Source organism: Sorghum bicolor, chromosome 10 (genome assembly GCF_000003195.3).
Source record: "Sorghum bicolor cultivar BTx623 chromosome 10, Sorghum_bicolor_NCBIv3, whole genome shotgun sequence".
NCBI classification, from domain to species: domain Eukaryota; kingdom Viridiplantae; phylum Streptophyta; class Magnoliopsida; order Poales; family Poaceae; genus Sorghum; species Sorghum bicolor.
The window spans coordinates 52,315,928-52,338,550 of NC_012879.2; the positions used below are offsets into that span (position 1 = coordinate 52,315,928).

The window sequence follows — 22,623 nt, forward strand, 5'->3', positions numbered from 1 at the left end:
ATTGGAACATTTTCTCTGTGGTCCATAGACAAATAATCAAATATTCACTTGGTCAAGTCAAACTATCTTAAATTCCATAAACTTATTTAATTATTTTATAATATATTTATTTAATACCTTAAATATTATACACTTTCCTAGAAAATTAATTAAATTTAGACAGTTTAATTTAATACAGAGCTCTAGTCTCATCCTTTTGGTATGGTGGAGTATGGAGGTAGTAATACGTACGGAACCAAAGGGAGGCCACGCAACTTGCATATATATAGGTCTCCTCAATATTTCAGTCATTGAATTTGCTTGCACGCGCCGAAGCTGTCTGCAACGAGGCCACTAGTGGAGGAGCATCTATGCGTGAAGGTATGACGACCGACGTCAACTGGTAGAGTAGAGACATGTAATAAAGCTAAACTCAACTTGTAACGACTGTGAAAAAAATTTAACTGTAACTGTGATGACGTTGCTAACGAATTGAGCCCGGCGACGACACACCGGTCTGCGGCGCCGTACTCCACCTAGCCAACCTGACGCCGACGCAGTACGCGACAAAGCGCACAAATCCGCCGTCGGATTCAACAGCCCCCATTCCGGCCGCCATGCATCCCATTTCCAGCAGCAAAGCATCCCCCCCTCGCCCCTCGGCAAGCCGCGTTCTCGTCGCCTTGTGGCCGACGACGAGCCACCGGCGCACGCCGAAAGAAAAAAAAAAAAAAAAGGGCGCGCATTGAAACCGGTGACGACGCGCGCAGGTGCTGCGCGCGCACGGCAAAGCTGCCCGCCTCGTGCTCCCCGCGACGCGCGAGCGCCTTCCCGCCCGCCCACGCACACGTCGCTGACGCGCGGGGTCCCGACGCGCCCGTGGCCACCCGTGTCGGCGAGCGGCAGCGGGGTGGGGGGTCCGGAGCGCGTCCACGCAGCGCGCCTCGCCACCTTCCGCTAACGCGTGGCGACGTGCGGCGAGACGTGGCCGGCGTGCCGGCCCTTTGATCCGGCGGCGAACGGATGGACGCCCGGGCCCCGCGATTTCTACTGGACGCCCCTGTCAGTGTCACGTCGGCCAAGAGCTGGATCCCGCCCGGAAGCCGAAAGCACACTGCCTTTTTGGGGGGTTTTTGCATACAGAACCGTCGAATTTGTATGTCGTGACCATCCTACTTTCTTCCAATGCCGCGGACAACAAAAACATCAAATATGAGAGACGGTGAGGGTCCGTTTGTAAAAGATCCTAGATGTTTGCGAAAAAAAAACTGTCGACCATGCTGAGAGTACTCCTAATCAACAAATCGTCGAACACTTGCCAAGTCGAGGCAGGAGAAGCTAGCTAGGCAGGAAGGAAGCAAAGCGCCAATAAAGGTTGAGGAGACAGAGAAACGTGCACACAATTAATAAGAAATCTATCTATCCCACTCTGCCGACTGCCGACGACGACGGACTGCCGCCGTGTGCCGACGAGCCGACAGCCGATCGAGCGCAGGGCAAGAATTATGCAGCAGGATCAGACGACGAGCTCGCTGCCCTCCAGCAGCGAGCGCTCCTCCAGCTCAGCGCCGCAGACGGATCAGGAGACCAGGGAAGGCACGCGCTTCCACACAACACTACTTGCTTCTCCATGACCATCTCTCTCTCACTTACTCAAGTCTGTTTCTTCAAGCATGCATGTGCTTCTGACTTTTGCTTGTTCTAGGTTCATCACTTCGTTTGAAAAAGGATTCTTTGTTGGTCTTCGGTTTTCCTTTCCTCTTTCGAAGGAAAAAAAAAGACTTTTTTGTATGTCCTGTGTATCTTTACAATACACAAGTGAAGCGTGCAGCTATGTATATATTTCTCTCACGTCGATCAGCTAGCAACCAGCATGCATGCACGAAATCGAGATCTAGCAGACTGATTTTTAACAAGATCATCATCATGGCCGCGGTGTGCAGCGATGGAGAGCGACGAGGAGATCAGGAGGGTGCCGGAGGTCGGGCTGGAGCTGGCCGGCCCGTCGACGTCCGGCAGGGAGACGACTGCGGCTGCGGGCACGGCGGCGGGCGCTGCCGGGACGTCGTCCGCGTCGCAGGCGGCCACCAGCGCCGCCCGCCGCCGCGGCCGTAGCCCCGCCGACAAGGAGCACCGGCGCCTCAAAAGGTGCGTTGCCTTTTCGCGCCTCTTCGTAGCTGGATCCGTTGCGAGCTTTTAGCTGCTGCTTCTTGTTGGTATATGGTATACGATCGCGAAGGACGTGCTCATATTCAGAGACTGTCGTCAAGACCCGATCGAGAGCTTTTGTGTCGGTGTAGTGAGTAGAGTGCTAGACCTAATTAAAGGCGGTGTTTCACGTACGCAAGTACGCAGCTACAGTAGATGCCAGTAGGTATACATATACAATACAAGTTCCCTTTATGCCATTTTTCTACTACTCTATTTTTAAGTCTACCACGTCAGCAAAATATATAAAATAAAGTAGAGATAAAATAATCATCATCGATATAAACAGTTTCACTCATAATATTTACTCCATTCATACTTAAAAAATAAAGTCGTTTTTGAGAGTGACACGGTCTCTAAAGTATACCTTTGACCTCTTGTTTTTATAAAAGTATTTATTAAAAAATGATCTATGTACATAAAAATGAAAATATTTTTCAAGACAAATATATTTATATAACTTTTATATCTCCAAACTCAACGACTTAAAAAAATTATTTATAATTTAAGTTTCCAATGTTTTATCCAAATCTTATCCAAAATGACTTTATTTTTAAATATGAAGGGAGTAATTCCTTGACTCATGACTCTAAAATTAAAACCGGCGAGCCTATCTCAATTTGTTTATCTCATCTTAAAAATAATACTACATCATCCGAAATACCTACTCCCTCAATCACAAAAGAAGTGTCATTCTCACCTCGCGGAAAGTTAGACACTTTTCTCTTTTTTAATATAAACTATCAGACATTTTTTACTTTGACCAAACATACATAAGAAATCATTAATATTTATGATACATAATAAATATTATTAGATTATTTATTGAATATATTTTTATAATAAATTTATTTGGAGATACAAATGTTGTTAATATTTTTTGTAGATTTAGTTAAATTTAATAAAATTTGACCTAGAAGAAACTCAAAAGATATTGTGGGACAAAGGGAGTGCATAAAAGATGACACTTCCACCAAGAATAACTTCGATCATCAAACATGACATCAACTTGATCGGATAATATATATACTGACATCTGCAGACTTATGCATAAAAGAGTGAGAGAATGAGTTTAGCTTGTTCGCTTAAGCTTATCAGCCGAATCAGCCGGTCATTCAGTAGTATTTTTTTCTCACAATAAATCAGCTAACAGTACTTTTTTCTATCTCACAGTACTTTCTGTTTTGTAAGTGGTTTTGTCACATTTTTTTTCTCTCTCTCTTGCGTGTTAGGTCCTTTTTTCGGCCTGGGCTAGGCCCTTGGTGCTGTGAGATTGCTTGGTTTGTTACACGCTCTCACTGTTTAATTAACTCAATACAACGCTCCGTCATATATATTTTTCCAAAACCAATGTATATAGCTTTCACAACAAATTTAATGCTCCTTTATTCAGTAATATCTGCTTAAGATGGATATTATGTAACTGTAAGGATCTGTTTAACCCGCACTAGGTAGTGGAATCCAAAGATTCCACAATTCAGCTTGAGATCCAAATGGTCTACAGTAACTTTTATCAACTTGGGATCTAAACAAACAGGATCTAGCTTTTACAAACCACAATTGCAAATTGCAAACCAGTGTACATAGTAGATCCAAACAGGACATGAGTGCACTTCCAAACGTTGACTATCAAAATATTTCACTAAAAATTACAAGTAAGTTGCCAAAGAGATGAAAAATAATAATAATACCGAAACCTACGTGGTAAATACTTTCTGAGAAAATGTTTTCCGTTTCCGTATTGCTAAGGAGGAACGGTGAGAAGCGATGACATATCTGTATCCCAAATAATCATAAATGGGCCTTTTCGTGGCCATATAGCCTACCGCGAACTCAACTATAGTACATCCACAATGGACAACTGGAACAATGCAACGGACATGACATGAGCAGATTAATTAAAGATCGCTCTCGTACTCATCATCAGGTTGCTTCGGAACCGGGTGTCGGCGCAGCAAGCACGGGAGAGGAAGAAGGCGTACCTGAGCGAGCTGGAGGTGAGGGTCAAGGACCTGGAGAAGAGGAACTCAGAGCTGGAGGAGAGGCTGTCCACGCTGCAGAACGAGAACCAAATGCTTAGACAGGTACACAGTCATATATCATATTATATCATATATATATATATATATATGTTCCAGTTTCTTGAATAAACCAAAACTTGTGAACATTTGATTTTCCTGCCTGCAGATACTGAAGAACACCACTGTAAACAGAAGAGGCCCAGGTGGCAGCAGTGCTGGTGGAGATAGCCAATAGCTGTCGGAACCGGTTGCATTTTGAAGAAAATTTAATTAAAGCAAGGAAATACCGCTTGAGAGCTAGTACTAGTATAAGTTTGTATTGGCTGTTGCCAACATGTAATTCGGCGCTCCGTCTTCGTGTACGCAAGGCGGCGTGGACGCAGTGCAGTAGTCCGTGGAGTACTGTAACTAGGTTTGTCTGAATTCTGAATTTCTGTGTCACCTGTACGGCTGTACAAACGTGCAGATCTTGTGAACTTCAGATGACACATTTTAGTTAGTGTTATTGATCCTTGATGGAACACCGTTGCTATAAAACTGAAAATAAAAAAAAATCAGCATTGCTATTTGTTTAAGTGTTTGAAACTGAAATATGTGCGACACTTGCAGGCTTACATACGGCCTTTTCTTGGGCCGGCTATAGACGGGGTCACGATCTAGTTCATTCTCGTGGCAACATCACCGTTTGACCAGATGTGTTTGCTTAGGTTTACACAGGAACAAGTTTAGATGCTGTGGACTCTGATTCCTCGGCAAATACTAGTTCACCCCCCTGTCTGTTACCATGGCCACCAGAGGTGCCAGCTAGTATGCCTGTTGCAGCTAGCACACAAAAGGTAGTTTTGTCCTGCCGTGTCGTTTCTTCCACTGAGACCGCCTCGCAAACATCGCAGGAAACGACCCAAATCTTGTCGCTCCCATTCCCAGCCAGATGTCGAACGGAACTATCTGGGGTCTTGCGTCTGACTCGATGATGAAGACGAAGGAATGGGATGTCAGACAACAAAAGAGACTTTCTTCAGATCGAGACAGTTTTCGTTTTATTCTACTACATTTCAAAAGGTTTATTACTGAGGAGAAACCATGACATGTGCACATTACACTCTGAATAACTGAATTGTTCGCCTGTTGGTTACGAATTACGATCAAGATGGATGAAGACAGCCCAGAGATCGTGCCTGTCAACTCCCCGGCTCTGGACCCTCCTGATCCTGACCAGGAGCCTGAACCTTCAGAAAGGTGACTACTGGCATGTCCTAGCTCTTGCTATTTCATCAGTTCCTCACCCACCACCCATTTCCAATGCCGTTGCAAATGCACAACATGTCGATTTCATTCTCGCGCAGGATTACCATGTGTATCGAAAACAAGTTTTTAGTTTGTTTCCTGTCACCAAGAAAATGCTTTACTTTCTTTCTTTGGCAAGATTAGAGCACTGGGTACTGCAATCCTGCAAAATCCTGCGTAACTGGTGTAGAATTTGTGGGTGCCGAACTGGGCCTTACCATGTTTCTGTCACCACCATGGCTGAATTTGCAGCGGGGAAGGTGACCGTGACGGCCCACCTGAGCCTGAGGCACTCAGCGACAAGCTGCCCCTCCCGGCGGCCGAGCTCAACCTGTACCGCGCGGCCGTCGCGCTGCGCCTGGTCCTCCTCGCCGCCTTCTTCCGGTACCGCGTCACCCACCCGGTGCTCGACGCGCCCTGGCTATGGCTGGCCGCGCTCGTGTGCGAGCTGTGGCTCGTCGTCGTGTGGCTCGTCGCGCAGCTCCCGAAGCTGTCCCCGACCAGCCGCGAGACGCACCTCGACAGGCTGGCAGCGAGGTACGACGACGGCGAGCCGTCCCGGCGGCTGGGCAGCGTGGACGTGCTGCTGACGGCGGCGGGCGCAGGCGCGGGGACGTCGTCGGAGCCTCCGCTGGCGACGGCGAACACGGTCCTGTCGGTGCTCGCGGCGGACTACCCGGCGGGGAGGCTGGCCTGCTACGTGTCCGACGACGGCGCGGACTTGCTGCTGTTCGAGGTCCTGTTCGAGGCCGCCGGGTTCGCGCGGCGGTGGGTGCCGTTCTGCCGGCGTCACGCCGTGGAGCCGAGGGCGCCCGAGCTCTACTTCGCCCGCGGCGTCGACTACCTCAGGGACAGGGCCGCGCCGTCGTTCGTCAAGGAACGCCGCGCCATGAAGGTGATCGAGCCACTCATAGATCAGCAGAAGAGACTGGCCCAGCTGATGGTGGTTAATTAGCTGCGTATGTTGCAGAGGGCGTACGAGGAGCTGAAGGTGAGGATGAACTACCTCGCCGCGAACGCGCGGAAGGTGCCGGAGGACGGGTGGGTCATGCCGGACGGCACGCCGTGGCCCGGGAACAACACGAGAGACCATCCTGCCATGATACAGGTCAAACAAAGAGTACTCCTCTCTGCACTTCACCCCCAACGTGCCAGCAACACGTGTGATGGAGCTCGATTCATGGTGTTCCATCCAGGTTCTTCTGGGGCACCCCGGCGATCAGGACGCCGCGGGGGACGAGCTGCCTCGGCTGTTCTACGTGTCGCGGGAGAAGAAGCCGGGGTTCCAGCATCACACGAAAGCCGGCGCCCTCAACGCCCTGGTACGCCGCCCTGGTCGTGGCTCTGTTCTTCAGCTGCAAGCCTGCGATGGGTTTCTGAGTTGTTGTTTGTCGTCAGCTCCGGGTGTCCGCTCTGCTGACGAACGGCTCGTACGTGCTCAACCTGGACCAAGACCACTGCGTCAGCAACAGCGGCGTCCTCAGGGAGGCAATGTGCTTCCTCATGGACCCAGACGCCGGGAACAGGACGTGCTTCGTCCAGTTCCCGCTGAGGATCGGCGTCGAGGACGACGGTGGCGAGCGGCGGCATGCGACTCGCGACTCTGTCTTCTTCGACGTAAGTGATCAAAGGGAGCTTATTTACTTGCACACGGCAGCAATGTCCGCCGCCACTCTCCGAGTCGTGTAACGGCGACACCTGATTTTGTGACGCACGCTGGGGTTCAGATCGACATGAAGTGCCTGGACGGCATCCAGGGCCCGGTGTACGTCGGCTCCGGCTGCTGCTTCAACAGGAAAGCGCTGTACGGATTCGATCCCGCCTTCTCCGAAGACGACGACGAGGAGGAGGAGGAGGAGGCGCCGGTGCACTGGAGCAGGTGGTGGTGGTTCGGGAAGGTGAAGAAGCGAGCGTTGAGGAGGACCATGTCCACCGTTCCTCTGCTTGACTCGGAGGACACCGACGAGCTGACCGAAGCAGGCACGTCGATGGAAGCTAGCAGTTCTCATTCAATCTCAGTGCTCACCTGCTCGGAGTCCTAACCATTGGCACTGCAGGAAGAAGGCGGAGGCTGCGTTCCTACCGCGCCGCGTTGGAGCGGCACTTCGGCCATTCACCGGCGTTCATCGCGTCAGCGTTCGCGACCCAAGAGCGCGGCGGCGGCGGCAGCGACGCGGCCACGGCCGACGCAGACGCTTCTTCGGTCCTCAGGGAGGCGATACACGTCGTCAGCTGCGCGTACGAGGAGCGGACGAGGTGGGGCAAAGACGTTGGCTGGATGTACGGTTCCGACGACGACGGCGGCGGCGGCGTGGTCACGGGGTTTACGATGCACGCGCGCGGGTGGGCGTCAGCGTACTGCGCGCCGGCGCGGACCGCGTTCCGGAGCTTCGCGCGTGCCAGCCCCTCCGAAGTCCTCGCCGGTGCGTCGCAGCGAGCGGTCGCGGCCATGGGTGTCCTGCTGAGCCGGCACTGCCCCGTCTGGTCCGCCGCTGGCGGCCGCCTGCGGCTCATGCAGCGGCTGGGCTACGTGAGCTGCGTCGCGTACCCGCTGGCATCCCTCCCGCTGACCGTCTACTGCGCGCTCCCGGCGGCCTGCCTCCTCACCGGCAAGTCCATCTTCCCAGACGACGTGGGGTACTACGACGCGGTCCTGCTCATCCTGCTCCTGTCCTCGGTGGTGGCCACGGTCGCGCTGGAGCTTCGGTGGAGCGGCGTGACGCTGCGCGCGTGGTGGCGGGACCAGAAGCTCTGGGTCGTCACCGGCACGTCGGCGTGCCTCGCGGCCGTGTTCCAGGGCATCCTCCGCTCGTGCGCAGGGGTCGACGTCGGTTTCTCCTCCACGTCCACGGAGACGGCGACCAGGAGGCGGTCGTCGTCCTCGGACGACGACAATCGGAAGTCCGCCGTGCTGCGGGGGTCGAACCTGCTGATCCCGCCGGCGAGTCTGCTGGTGGGAAACCTCGCCGGCGTGGTTGTGGCCGTGTCGTACGGGGTGGACCACGGGTACCCGTCGTGGGGCCCAGTCCTCGTGAAGCTGGCTCTCGCCTGGTGGGTGGTGGCGCACCTGCAGGGCTTCTTCAGGGGCCTCCTTGCGCGGCGGGACAGGCGGGCACCCACCATCGCCGTGCTATGGTCGGTGCTCTTCGTGTCCGTGCTCTCGCTGCTCTGGGTCAACGTCGACTCCTACTCAGCGCCGCCGGCGCAGTCCGCGTCGCAGCGGCCGCCGATCTTGTGAGAAAATTGAGAAGGCGATTCTAAGCTGGGCCGTGCCGCGCGGTCCAGGCCCATGACCACCGTGAGGGCCTACGCGTGAATTCTACTCACCTCATCCGGCCCGGTGCAGCGGTGGGGAGGAGAGAGAACGTGGAGAGAGGAGAGAAATAGTAGAGGGAAAATTAGAGAAAAGAAGAAAGAAAACATGAAAATGAAAAGGTATTATGGCCAAAAGCTAAAAAGACTGATTCGAAGCTAATTAGGGTGCGCTCGGCAGAGCCGAGCAAGCACTTCCGCCACGCAGGTTGAGTGTTTTCCGTGGAGAAAAAAAAAAGAGTCTGTCTACTCAAACTTTCTCGGAATCGAGTGATTTGAATATAGGAATCACTCGATTTTGAAAAAGGAAAAGATCCAAATCAAAAGGCTAGAAAAAACAAAAAGTAAAAGATAAAATTTTGAAAATATATAGACTTTTTCCATGTAGGACAATTTGGAAGAAAATAAAAAAGAAAGAAAGACAAATTAAAAAAATACAAAAAAAAAATTCTATGTAAGGCAAATTGAATTAAATTAAAAAAGAAAGAAAGAAAGACAAATTACAGATTACACATAGACCAAAATAAAAACACACAAAAAAACAAACCATGTCCGCAACAATAATAACAAAACTATAACCATGTGTTTGGTTGGAAGGTTGGGACCAACCCGGATGGGTTCGACCTGCTTTTGGGGTGTTTGGATGGGGGTTGAGGAAGGGATGGGTTGAACCCCAAATAAATATTCGCTGATTATGCGGGTTGGACTCGTCCGCCAGATTTCGACGGACGGAGCCGCTCCCGTCTAAAAAAGGATGCATGCATACAATAATAACAAAACTATAAAAGGATGCATGCATATAACTCAAATAGATTAGACCTATGGAACTAAAGAAAAAATCGAGGAAGAAATCATGCACCCTAGCGCACAATCCCCCAATACGCCTCACATCAACTTCATTCGCCTCTTTGAGATCAACTGACAGATGAAAAAGACGACACAAGAGATTCAAAATACATGCAAAAAGCTCAAAAAGCTCTGATCCATGAATCCAAATGGAGGAATCGACGAACAAATCACGAACGCTGGCGCATAATCGCTGAGAAGCCTTGCATCGCCTCGAGTCGCCCTCTCAAACATACACGAGGAGTCCGTCCAAACTAGAAAATAATGTGTGACTCCTAAAATATCAAAACAGTAGGCACCGACAAGATGGCCCCTCATGTTAAACAAAAACCAAAACAAAAAAGAAAGAACAACACAGATGACACACAAAAGGAAACGAACGGCTGCCAGAACCGACTGACAGAAGCAAATAAATTACTCGAGTGAGACACATATTTATAAAAAAGGAAATACCATCTCTAGTTTTGGAGCGGTCCGCGGCGGTCTCGGTTTGGAATTCCGTTCGTTCTCATTCACTTCGAACTTCGAAGTTCAGGTCTTGTTTAGTTCATAAAATATTTTGCAAAAATTTTCACATTTTTCGTCACATCGAGTCTTGCAGCATATGTATAGAGCACTAAATATAGATACACAGTTTATCTATAATTTGAGAGATGAATTTTTTAAATTTAGTTAGTCTATAATTAGATAATATTTGTCAAATATAAACGAAAGTGCTACTGTTCATGTTTTGCAAAAAATTTTTTTTGAAAAACAAGGCCGCAGCCAAGGTCGTCCGGCGACCAGCGGGTCACCCGCAGCCGCAGGCACACCAGTCAAAGCCATCAATGTTGAAGCACGCGGTTGCACGCCTAGTATTGAGCCTTTGGAGCTACTAGTGCGTTAACCAATTGCCCAAAACAGCACAGCAACAGGGCATGGGCGGTGCAAACGTTTGGGCTTCTGCTTCTTTGAAAGAGGAGCTGGTGATTCAAGGTGCACGGCAGTGGCTCTCGGTAATTCGACGTGAATTGAAAGCGAACACTTCGGTCTAGCATCAAATTAAAGCTCCACGTTGAGAAGCCAAACATAGGGAAGCGCCGTGCCGCGGCTCTAGACGTGCTGAACACTTGGGGCGTGAGGGAAGGAGCCCCAGCCTGGCCCGTGTGGGATGCATTGTGCCGTTTCGTTGGCTGTATGGGAGTATGGGACCTTCAGCTTCAGCCTGGTTCGACTTCGACCGGTGCAAAAGCACCCACCCAGCCTAGCTGCCAGTAAATCCGAGTTCGTTCCTTGTGAGCCTGGCTCTGGCGCTGCAGAGAGTAGCGATGCGTGACGAGGTGGCTACAGCGAAGCATGCAACCAAACGCGTCTATCTTGCATAGTTGCATGCGCTGAGCCTGGTGCCGACGCGACGAGCCTGGGCAACAGTTGCGAAAAGAAGCGGCGGCAACTCTCTTTATGGAATGTTGGGATGTTCTGCTATATATTTTTCAGCTCTATTCTATGTTTTTTTGATTAAATGGTTTCAGCTCTACACACTCAGTTTGAGGAAAAATGGTAGAGTTGTGAGAGCACCTAAACAAGTACTGCACAATCTTCAGTTTTTTGTGGAGCTGCTTCATAGTGGAGTTTGTGGAGTAGTCCCAAACATCCCTTTACTTAGAGCCTTTTTTTCAAACAAAGGATTTACAAAACATAAGAATAGAAAAAAATTGTAGGAATAAGATAGATGTCCTATAGGAAACAAAACAATGAGGTGGAGCTCATATTTAGGTTTTCTTTCTCTAAAATTTTAGTTTTTTTAATGCAACTTGATCCAATTTTAAATACTTATAGAAAAGCGAGATTACAATTTTCTATGCAGGGATTTTCTTTGACAGTTCATATCAGCTAACAAAACAATGAGGTTGGAGCTCATGTTTAATTTTAGTTTTTTTATGCAACTTGATCAAATATTAAATACTTATAGCAAAGCGAGATTGCAATTTTCTATGCAGGGATTTTCTTTGACAGCTCATATCAGCTATCCCATCTCTTTCTTGCCTAGTGAAGAATATCACTATCCCATCTCTTCTATTAGGGCGTCCCAAATGATTAGCTGTTTGGCTAAGAGAGAGTAGTCACTACCAACGAATAAATAGCTGATCCAAGAACATGTGAGAGGAATATATGAGTCAAATAATACAAGAATGTATAAAATAGTCTTTGTTTATGTCTCTCATCTCCACGTCAGTTGACTATGTAGCTAATACTATTGCTGATGCTCTTAGTTCTAGGCCTTGTTTAGTTCCAAATTTGTTTTAAGATTTTCCATCACATTGAATCTTTGAACACATGTATGATGCATTAAATATAGATAAGAAAATAACTAATTACACAGTTTACCTGTAATTTGTGGGATAAATTTTTTAAGCCTATTTAATTCATAATTGAATAATAATTATCACATACAAACGAAAGTGTTATAGTATCCAAACTTAAAAATTTCCATAAATTAAACAAGGAGCATCTCCAACAGTTTGACATTTTTTGTTTGCCATTTATTGTAGTTTGTTAACTCCGAAAACGGTATGGCAAGTGAAAAAAAAGCCATCTTCAAGTGGTTGGCATAATTGACTTGGCAGAAACCAAAATTGTGGACCCAACCGTATTTGCCGTGATTTTTCTTCCGCGCCGTATCTGGTCTCGCTTTTTGGTCGCGCGCGTTTCTTCTTCACAACATTTTCTTGTCGCCGCGCCGCCAGTTCGCGAGCATCCAGGTCGCCGCCGTTTCCTGGTACCCGTATCTGAGACACTGCAGGTCGTTATCGAGGGCTTTCCTGTCATAGAGTCCTTTGTCCTGCTGCCGTGGACTGTAGGTCGTTATCAATCTCCAAGGTTCGTCACCACGCGCGAAGAGTCCTCCACGCGCGGGAGGAGCGCCCGATCGGCGTTTGCCAAGCGGCCCGTGGTCTTGCATTTATGCTAAGTTTCCTCTCTCAATTGTCAAGTTGATCAAATTGCAAAACACAAATGTAAAACTATTGGATACCTCATTTCGATAATTTTGGTAAACTACAATAATACAAACCTCAAATACAAAACTGTTAGAGATGCTGTTAGGTAATTACCCTCAAATACTGTACTCTCTTACCTACCCTCGACTTTCTAGTGATGAACTTTTAAGTTGGTAGAAAAGAGAGGAAAATCCAATTGAAGAATCCAACGATAATTCTAAGATAAAATCAATATGAATTTCAAGAATGAGTTTTCTCCGAGAATTTGTGGGATATGGGGTCACCTTCCATTCAAGATTATAACATCCTTGATTCCAATCAGAATTTATGTGATCTAAAATATATCGCCACGATTCAGGCCTTGTTTAGTTCCCAAAAAGTTTTGAAATTTTTTTTAGATTCTCCATTATATTAAATCTTTAGACGCATATATAAAATATTAAATATAGACGAAAATAAAAACAAATTGCACAGTTTGGTCGAAATTGACAAGACGAATCTTTTAAGTTTAGTTAGTATATAATTAAATAATATTTATTAAATACAAACGAAAGTAGTACTATTTCTATTTTGTAAAAGTTTTTGAACTAAACAAGGACTCAAAATCCAAGGAACCAAAAATAAAAGCGGTGTACATACAGTACGCGACCGATGGCACATGCTACCGCGCATATTCGCTCCTGATTGGACGGGTAGAGGGCTGTAGCCTGTAGGTACAGTAGGCGTAGACCTCGCGCTCCAGGTGTCAGAGCGGCAGCCGGGTGGGCTCCACACCATGCCTCACGCCGGGAGCCCGGCCGGAAGCCCGAGCGCCGCGTCCACCAAAACACCGTACACCGCCACCTCCTCGACGTCGTGGACTCGCGTCCCCTCTCCCCTCCAGGCTCCAACGCACCTCAAGTCCATACACCACGTGCACGCACTCCGATCCCTCGCTTTGTGCAAGCGGAATCTCCAACCGTGATCCAACGGTGAGCGTCCATAGACCGGATGCAGCGAGCTCTCCAACCACTCCCCTCGCACCGCTACTCGCACGCATACATATACACACTGGCCTCTCTCTGCCTTCCTGGTGATCCCTCCCCTTCCCCTCCCCTCCGCTCTCCCTTCCCAAAAAGCATTGGGGTTTTAGTGGGGTGGTAGCTGAAGAGCCCACCAATGGCGTCGTACGGTAGCAGTGGCGGAGGCGGCGACCGCGTGCCCGGGGTGGGCGTGCTCGCCGAGGCGGTGGACGGGCTCGAGATCGGCGGCGACGGGGAGAGGCGGCTGGACAAGTACGACATCCCGGTGGAGGTGAGCGGGGAGGGCGCGCCGGCCCCCGCCGACGGGTTCGAGGCGGCCGGGCTGGCGGAGGCCGTGCTCCGGAACGTGGCGCGCTGCGGCTACGACAACCCCACGCCCGTGCAGCGCTACGCCATGCCGATCGTCATGGCCGGGAGGGACCTCATGGCGTGCGCGCAGACCGGGTCCGGGAAGACGGCCGCGTTCTGCCTCCCCGTCGTGAGCGGCCTGGTGGTGCCGCCGGCGGGAGGAGGGAGCGGGTACGGGTACGGACGGCGAGACAGGGGCTCGTTCGATCGCGTCGCCAAGCCACGAGCACTCGTCCTCGCGCCCACCAGAGAGCTTGCAGCACAGGTAAAGGTTCCTGGTGCCGCCTCGCTCTTCTACTACGTTTTTTCGCCGCCGTTTGTTTCGAATGCTGCCGCGCGCGGTTGCCATGCTCCCGCGCGGCTCGTAGATCTTGTTCGTTCGTGTATCCATACTTGTTCGAAGATGTTGTAATCAGCGTGCTGCTGCTGTCCTTATAGTCCTGGTTATCGCGGGGCGTGCATGCCTGCTTCCGTAGTCCTGGCCTCCTGGGTAACAGCTACCCAGGCCATGTATGGTCTTGCTTGAACAGTTTGACTTTCCATATTCATATGAATTGGTGAGATTCTTACTGATACACTAGATTTCGATGGAAGGATGCTATATTCTATAATCCATCCTAGCATTCTAGAAATTTTTGTGCACAATTGTACTTGGATACATTGGATTTTGATGGAACGATACACTTTAATTGCTGCATGCTTTGCTTCGGTTGTATAATATTGGAGCAACTTATCATCTGCCATGTTCTATAATCCATCCTAGCATGCTAGAAATTTTTCTACACAATTGTACACGGAAGGCATTAGTCATAAACTGTAGTTTCCTGTCACAGACAACAGGTTGATCGCAGTTTTCTGACAAGTTCCATTTTTAATTTTCTGACTTTGGTTTGAGGATTGCTGGCATTGCGGCAGTGTGTGGATTAAAATGCCTATTAGTCACGACTTGCTGAGTTGCTGTCAATTTAGGATTAGGTCACGCAGTTTGAGTATGTTTCTGGTCCTCCATTTTGAGTACAACATGTTTAGCTCTTCCTTCAATCATGTCTTGTATGTAATTAATTTTGCTTCATCTGGACCATCGTTGTGTCAACTTCGCTAGCTTTGACCAATATTAACGTTACAAGTTTAAATAAATGCACAACTAAAACATGGAGAATCTGATGAAACCAATTTGATGCTATAGACAAGTTTAAATAAATGCACAACCAGTATTTGATGAAACCAATTTGATTCTGTAGATTTTGTTAGTGCATTTTTATATGTACTCTGTCAAATTTGAATAATTTGAACTAAGATAAGGCTAAAATAATTCGTAACGAAGGTAGTAACTTTCAATATGTCATCGTTGCCAGAATGCTAGTTCTGATGGTCATTTTTTAATGTAAATCTGTAGTTCTGTGTTAATATTTGTGCTTGAGGATGTACTAGAGGTCTTTCACTTTGGCATGTGTTTTCTTTTTTTGCCCGTTTGGGTGCCCTCAATTGGAGTGCTTTTCTAGCATATTTGAGCAGCCATGCTCAAGAGTGCTCCTACTGTGTTGTGAACTTGGTTGTCCAATGGCTACCAGGAACATGTTGTTGCTTCAAAGGACGGAAGCAGAACTGGCGAATAGTAGAATAAAATGGAATTGGACTTTCCATTTTCAAGACCTGGGTCGTACATTGGTCTATAGGGCATCGCTAGAATTGATTAGAATTGTTATTTTAGTTCTAAACAGCGCCAGATAGACCATCCAAAGAATATGATTATGATTCAACCCAATTCCAGAGATTCAAACAGGCTCTTATATATTTTCTTATGAATTTCTCTTTTTTAATCAATGGCATTAAGTGATGATTGATGAAGCAACTCATAAATGATTCCTATATATAGTGTTACTTCTGATTGGATTTAGTGTTTTTTGGTTTTATATTTCAGATTAACGAGGAGGCCAGGAAGTTTTCTTTCCAAACGGGACTCAGAGTCGTGGTAGCTTATGGGGGAACACCAATGTATAACCAGGTGGTTGCTGCTTTCTTGCATGCTTTTGTTTTTCTAACACCCATTTTTTCGTTTTCTATTTATGCAGACTAGTTTATTTGTAAAACAGTTCAGATAGCAATGTTAAGTGTACCAAGTAGAGCATATTTTTGGAAGTTTTACCAAAATATCTGATAAGTCATTGTCCATGCAATTTCTTGATGTAGCACTCAACAGTGTGGGGCATTATGGGTAGACAATGCTGTATAACTTTTGTGAATGCTCATGCGGTATTTATATTGTCTGGCCTGCCTTCACAGTATTGATGTGGTTTTTATTTTTTTTTCCTGTTTGCTGTTTTTAGCTGCGTGATCTAGAGAGGGGTGTTGATCTTCTTGTGGCTACACCTGGACGCCTTGTGGACATGGTTGAGCGATCACGGATCTCGCTTGAGGGAATTAAGTACCTGGTAATGGATGAGGCTGACAGAATGCTGGATATGGGATTTGAGCCTCAGATAAGAAAGATAGTTGACATGATGAATATGCCAAAAAAGTCTGTAAGACAAACTATGCTCTTCAGCGCAACTTTCCCCCCTGAAATACAGGTAGAGAATTATGTTTACTATGATTTTTTTTGTTTTTTCTTTTGGTAAAACAGTATGAGCAGGCAGCTGAATATCTTTCTTGTTTTCTCCTATAACTTGCAAACTTTGGACTTTAGATGGTATGCATTTTTTTTGTCTGAAAGGGCAAGCATTTTTATAAGAACACTGGCAACTAAATGGCACTTCTCTTTTTGAATAAAAATACCACTTAAATCTCATACTGCACAAAGGATGTTAGTCTTTAGGTTGTGATGATATAGTCTACAACTATTTCTGTTTAAATTGATACATATTTGACTGATGTCTTAATGTGTTTATTCCCAGAGGCTGGCTTCTGATTTCTTGTACAATTACATATTTGTTACTGTCGGGAGGGTTGGGTCAAGCACTGACCTGATTGAGCAGAAACTTGAGTTTGTTAATGATGGGGAGAAAAGAGGCTTCCTGATAGACCTTTTGCAGAAGCAATCTGCTGGTGTGGCCAATAGCAAGGTATATGGTAGCTTTTTATTTTGGATTGGAATAGGGTGGCTTGCCATTTCTTGCTCAGAAACTAAAAAAATAATTACTTAATTTGCATGTTTTTTAGCTGCAGCAACCCCTAACATTGGTCTTTGTGGAGACGAAGCGGGAAGCTGATTCACTGAGGTATTTTCTACAGTCAAAAGGTTTCCCAGCAACAGCAATCCATGGTGACAGAACACAACAGGTGAATACATTTCTTGCTATAGTAATTGTCTTGCCGGTTCTTACATCAGAGACCTAGAAACATGGCACCAATTTTAGTCAGAAAATATCTGCAGTGGTGGTTTTATGTCTTCGGCCTCACTGCTACAGCACAAAGCTTGCACTGGACCATTTGTTTCCAGTTCTAGGCCTATGTACTGTTACTGAAAGCTTCAAACTGTATTCCTCAACAAGACATTGAAGGCTTGAAACAGTATTTATGTTCCATGAAGATGATGGATCCCCTTTTGCCCCAACCATTTAATCTGCCTAACTTCATCCACCTGTATTATATTGGCATTAATCTTTTGCTACTAATGCTTAATCAGTTGTCGTGTTAAATGATTATTAGTGTGTTTTTGTCATAACTGTATTAATTATGACTGAAAATGGCTGCTTTTACTTGGCACGATCTTCTTTGACCCCAACATTCCATGATTCAAATGTTATCTGTTACCATGATATGATGCTGTTGGTACTTTCAGCACAGCCATTTAATAGGTTGCTACCAGTGTATGTTTTCTGCATTTCATCTGTTATGTTTGGCACAAAACTAACCTATCCGTTCTTCTGTTTTAGAAGTAGATCTAATTTATTCTAACATACATATTTAACATTGTTCCGTATATAATTTCTTTTGTTTGTGTTTTACCATTTTGTAGGAGCGGGAGAGCGCACTGAAATCCTTCAAGAGTGGCACCACTCCTATAATGGTCGCCACTGATGTAGCTTCAAGGGGTCTGGATGTCCCGAACGTGGCTCATGTGATCAATTACGATCTCCCCAAGAGCATCGAGGATTACGTCCACAGGATCGGAAGAACTGGGAGAGCTGGAAAGGCTGGGATTGCCACCGCTTTCTTCACCGAGTCGAACCACCCCCTGGCAAAGGGCCTGCTGGAGCTGATGACTGAGGCGAAGCGGGATGTGCCTGAGTGGCTCGTGGAGTATGCAAACAGGCCGTGCTATGGAGGGTCCAGCTATGGCGGAAGAGGCCGAAGGGGCGGCGGAGGGTTTGGCGGAAGAGACTATCGACGCAGCAGTGATTATGGCTATGGGGTTGACGATAGTGGCTATTCCAGCCGCGGTGGCAGCTACTCTGGTGGTGGCGGCTATTCCAGCCGCGGTGGCAGCTACTCTGCCGGCGGTTCTCGTGGTGGTCGCGCAAACTATAGTGGTGGTGGAGCTTCCTACGGATCAAGTGCTCCTCCTCCCCGGTACTACCCGTCGTACCCCATGGGCACCACTGACATCAGCGCCTCTGGCTGGGACTAGTCAATGCCCACGCGTATCCTTAATGCACATGCCATATAGATACTTTATATATATAGCCCTACGTCTGTAGTAGCTCGGTCTTTCTCTGGTCCTTTTGCCTTGCCGGCCCTCGTCTAGTCCTGTCATATATACATTGCCATGGCCCTGTTGCACAGGGGCAAGCTTGGCGGTCGGGAACTTTGGGGTGCCTTTTTGTGTCAGTGTGGTGTGAGTGTTGCGACGATGAACCCACTTGGTGGTTGGTTGGACTCGAAGGTTATACATATGCATAACATTGGCTGTAACGGTGGCAAGTGATACTGCTGTTTTTGGTATTCAATCCAAGAGCTGTCCAGTACTTGCTGGTACTCTGAATCTCTGATGAAAGATGGAATGGGTAGTTTGGTTTCTGGAGTTCTATATGTAGCGCCTCTTCACTTAATTTGTTGTTTGGTTTCAGTTATGGAATGGATTGATTCATCCATGACAAGCAAATAGATAATATTAACGTGAGGAAATGAAGTTACTCGACCAAATTTCATGTCATGAACTCAGGAACCGTTTAGGTCACGGGGTAAAACTTTGGGAAGAACAAAGGAAACAATTTAGGTTTTTTTACTGTAGCTACATTTGGAATAAAGAAAGAGATAGAAACTATTACAGAGGCAAGGGTCGTATTCTACACGTTTGGATGAACGAAAAAAAGTGCTCTGAGCTCATGGGAATATTTCGTGCGACTCTTGCGCGCGTGCACACTCACACCGTGTCAAACGCTAATCCAATGTGTTTTTTTTCCTGAAGCTAACAGTTCATGTATGCATCCAACTTTGTTCGCTTGGCAGAATAGCCATGGCTGAAAGTATTATTTACTGATTTGCTATGAGAGAAAAACTGCTGAATGATTTTGGTAGATAAGTGACTCCTATGCTATTTAGCTTATGTTTAGTCTAAACAACGTTACCAGTTACTATACCACAAGTACACAAACCAATAGATTCCTATGCTATTAGCATTCCTATGTTTCAAACGCTCGTTTTTACAAAATTCATGTATTTTACAATCCTATGTTTTTCACCTATTTCTCTGTTTCTCATTTCTATGTTTTACCTCTGTTCCCAACAGGGCAACAGGTCATCTAGAATGAGTTGGTTTTTAGTTTTTTTCCTTCAAAATATACCCCTTTTAAATGTACTCCTGGATGTGAAGGCTTGCTTAAAATTGAATGCACTAGCACTTTCGTGTTGTTATGCTAGAATCTGTATTACTCCCTCTGTTTTTTTAATATGGCGTATTTAATTTTCGCAAAATGTCAGAAAAAGTGTCGTACGTATTTTTGTCTACTCTTCGGTTAAAGAGAAAGTGCCATTAAGGGCGTATTTGAGATTGCTTCACAAATTCCATTGTGGAGCAGCTTTGCGTGGAGCTGAAAGCTTTAGCTAAAATAAAAAAACATAGAGCAGAAAAAAAAAACCGTGGAGAAGATAAGTTCTAAATAGTAAATACCCCATAAAACAATCCATGTGTGCATGCACACGAAGGGCCATGAGTGGCCACGCTCCAATCGTGCGGTTTATTAGGCGCGGGGAAGCCTTCCGTTGGATTTGCATGCAAAAGTGAGAGGTGAAGCAACGGAGGGATAATGGATGGAGCATTAATCACAACATGAGAGTTGGAGAAGAGGATACAAGGTTGGACTAGAGGTAGTAGATTGATTTGTTTGTCGATTGGATAGATTTTAACTCAATCAACCATGTATCTCTTATTTTATAAAGGGTAGGGGTGGTCTTAGCGCATAGAAAAACCAATATGGTACTATTATTATGTTACTTTATGAAGGTTTTCTTAGACTAGGCCAAAACTGTCATGGGCCTATTTAGGTGTCAACATATGCTCATGTTTTCAGATGAATGATGCATGAACCTGAAAGCACGTAATCAAACAAAAACAAAACTAAATAGCGACAATACCCATCCCATCGGTTGCTCAGTGACTAAGGGCAATATATACATTGGCCATATTTGTTTAAAAAATGATACAGGTATCGAATATTATTTGGAGAACACTTTAGGCTTCTTACTAAACACTTGGAAAGTACCTTTTCAAGCACATCCCATTAATTGCTCTTAGAGAATATCCCCTTGCAATGTCGTCTCCAGCGGATATGAATTGTCAAATATCACTTTGATCACTCTATAAGATTTTCCAAACTTGGTGACCACTTGCCAAACTTGTTGCTCCTCATCCTCTTGGTGGCATGGTTTTTACACCTAGCACCATTGCTAATATGCAATATGCCCATACAACTTCAAACAAAAACTTAGGCAACCTCCTTCGATTATCCCCTATCTTCTTGTGAGCTTGATCAAAGTCTATAGACTTCTTCAATAACATCATCTTTGCTTGATTAGATCCTAAAATTTAGTTAACAAGTCTCCAGCCATTCTTCGGTGTAGCTTATTGTGCATAACTGATTATATTCCACTGAATAATTTATCAACTTTGACATTTGGATCATATAAATATTGCAATATGAGAGCCTTCAAATCCATTCAGATCGACTGTGTCATTGTTGGAAATCAAGTTGGGCTAATTTGGTAATTCCTCGGTGAGCCAACCCGGCGAGCTAGAGGAGAGTCGGCGTAGCCAACTAGGTAAGTCGGCTTAGCCGACTCAAAGAGTTAGCTCAGCCGACTCTGTTGTTGTTGCAGACAGAATAATAAAGTTTTCTTGCATCAGCCTTTCTTTGATGCGAAAATTATGCCCACCAATGTCAAAGCCAGATGCTTATTAAACTAACATATTGACCTTAAAATTCTCATGCCTTGAAATATGTCGAATTCGAAATTCAGCAAAAGAAGCAATTATATCAAGGAACATATCAAGAGGAGCATTAAATGATCCTTCTAGGTATTGAAACTCAGCAACTACTTGTTGTGCCACTAGGAAGGAATCGCCAAAGGTTTCTACATGTCATACCCCATGTATTGCAATATGGTCAAGCCAAATAAGAAAACTTCATATTTGGCTCAAATTGGTATGTTGCAATTCTAATTTTATTTGGCTTGATATCTCAAACAACACTAGTGAGAAATAATAATTATGCCAACACCTTGGCCTTATTTATAAGCCGATTAATCATATTGTCACATCCGTGAAGTGAATCCAAAATGCACATATCATGCCCCCGGGGCCTGAAAGCCATCAAAGTAATTTCCATGGGGGCCTTACTAATAACATGATGGTTGCAAGCATTTTTTGGCTATATTTTTACACTAAGAGCAATATCAAAATATTGACCATTGAATTCATCCACAAAAGTATGCATAACCGAAATAAATGTTTCACCTCTTGATCACCGATAAGTAAGATAATTTGATAACCCTCCATAACATAAAGATCTATACCAAGGATCAAAATAAGGAGCTGAGGTATAACCGTGCATACTAGGAGATGAATTCCACATAGGCATAGGTAGAGAGTATGGATGACGCCACTACCAATGATTTTGTCGATTTGGTGCAAACCTCCAACTTGACAGTTGTTTCTTGAATCTCTTTCTCTCCTTTGTCTTTGTTGTACCTCTTGCTTGAGCATCATCCTTCTGAGTTTGAATACTTATTTTGGTTACCCATGCCAAATTAAATCCTTTTCTTTTAGCTTCTCTGCACTAAGAGTAACTTCTTTTTTTTGCCACTTTGGTAAATCAGTTGAGCATATCAGTTTTATTTCTATTCTGGACAGTGGAAAATCTTCCTTGATTATGGGCACTTTCACCTTCTTTTGTTCAGATTTGGTATATAGAATACAAATAGATGATTTCACCATGTCTTTGCCATCAATAACTAGATTTTTCAGCAATGTAATTGGATTTTCAATAGTTGCATTCAGATATGAACTTTTCTTTTTTCGGCCATCATACTACATGCGGTAAACTTGTTTCACCACTTTCTCATTTGGTTGAACTCTAGACCAATTTTGATCAAAACAGTCTTTACAAGATGATCTCTCTGAATTTCTAGAAGCTACATGATCTACATATTGTGGCCTAAAATATGGTGGAACATGTGCTTCTT

General features: G+C 45.9%; 3 protein-coding genes across 5 annotated transcripts; all 3 read left to right on the forward strand.

The window, feature by feature from the left end:
• LOC8082252 (transcription factor HY5) lies at nucleotides 1,162-4,779 on the forward strand. 2 transcript variants are annotated; one of them, XM_002437197.2, is made up of 4 exons: nucleotides 1,162-1,767; nucleotides 1,923-2,127; nucleotides 4,115-4,271; nucleotides 4,375-4,779. In XM_002437197.2, the coding sequence occupies exons 1-4, from the start codon at nucleotides 1,653-1,655 to the stop codon at nucleotides 4,441-4,443; spliced, it is 546 nt and encodes a 181-aa protein (XP_002437242.2). In that variant the 5' UTR covers nucleotides 1,162-1,652; the 3' UTR covers nucleotides 4,444-4,779. The 2 variants fall into 2 exon arrangements, with proteins under 2 accessions (XP_002437242.2, XP_021304605.1); XM_021448930.1 differs by having other exon boundaries at nucleotides 1,163-1,575.
• LOC8082253 (putative cellulose synthase A catalytic subunit 11 [UDP-forming]) lies at nucleotides 5,359-8,733 on the forward strand. Its single transcript, XM_021449895.1, has 7 exons — nucleotides 5,359-5,447; nucleotides 5,748-6,390; nucleotides 6,466-6,603; nucleotides 6,692-6,817; nucleotides 6,894-7,112; nucleotides 7,223-7,475; nucleotides 7,553-8,733. The coding sequence occupies exons 1-7, from the start codon at nucleotides 5,359-5,361 to the stop codon at nucleotides 8,731-8,733; spliced, it is 2,649 nt and encodes an 882-aa protein (XP_021305570.1).
• On the forward strand, nucleotides 13,720-18,970 carry LOC8082254 (DEAD-box ATP-dependent RNA helicase 52A). Of its 2 annotated transcripts, none has more exons than XM_002437199.2 (6): nucleotides 13,720-14,266; nucleotides 15,923-16,006; nucleotides 16,329-16,571; nucleotides 16,896-17,063; nucleotides 17,161-17,280; nucleotides 17,960-18,970. In XM_002437199.2, exons 1-6 carry the CDS (start codon nucleotides 13,790-13,792, stop codon nucleotides 18,569-18,571), a joined length of 1,704 nt encoding a protein of 567 aa, XP_002437244.1. In that variant the 5' UTR covers nucleotides 13,720-13,789; the 3' UTR covers nucleotides 18,572-18,970. The 2 variants fall into 2 exon arrangements, with proteins under 2 accessions (XP_002437244.1, XP_021304797.1); XM_021449122.1 differs by having other exon boundaries at nucleotides 17,167-17,280.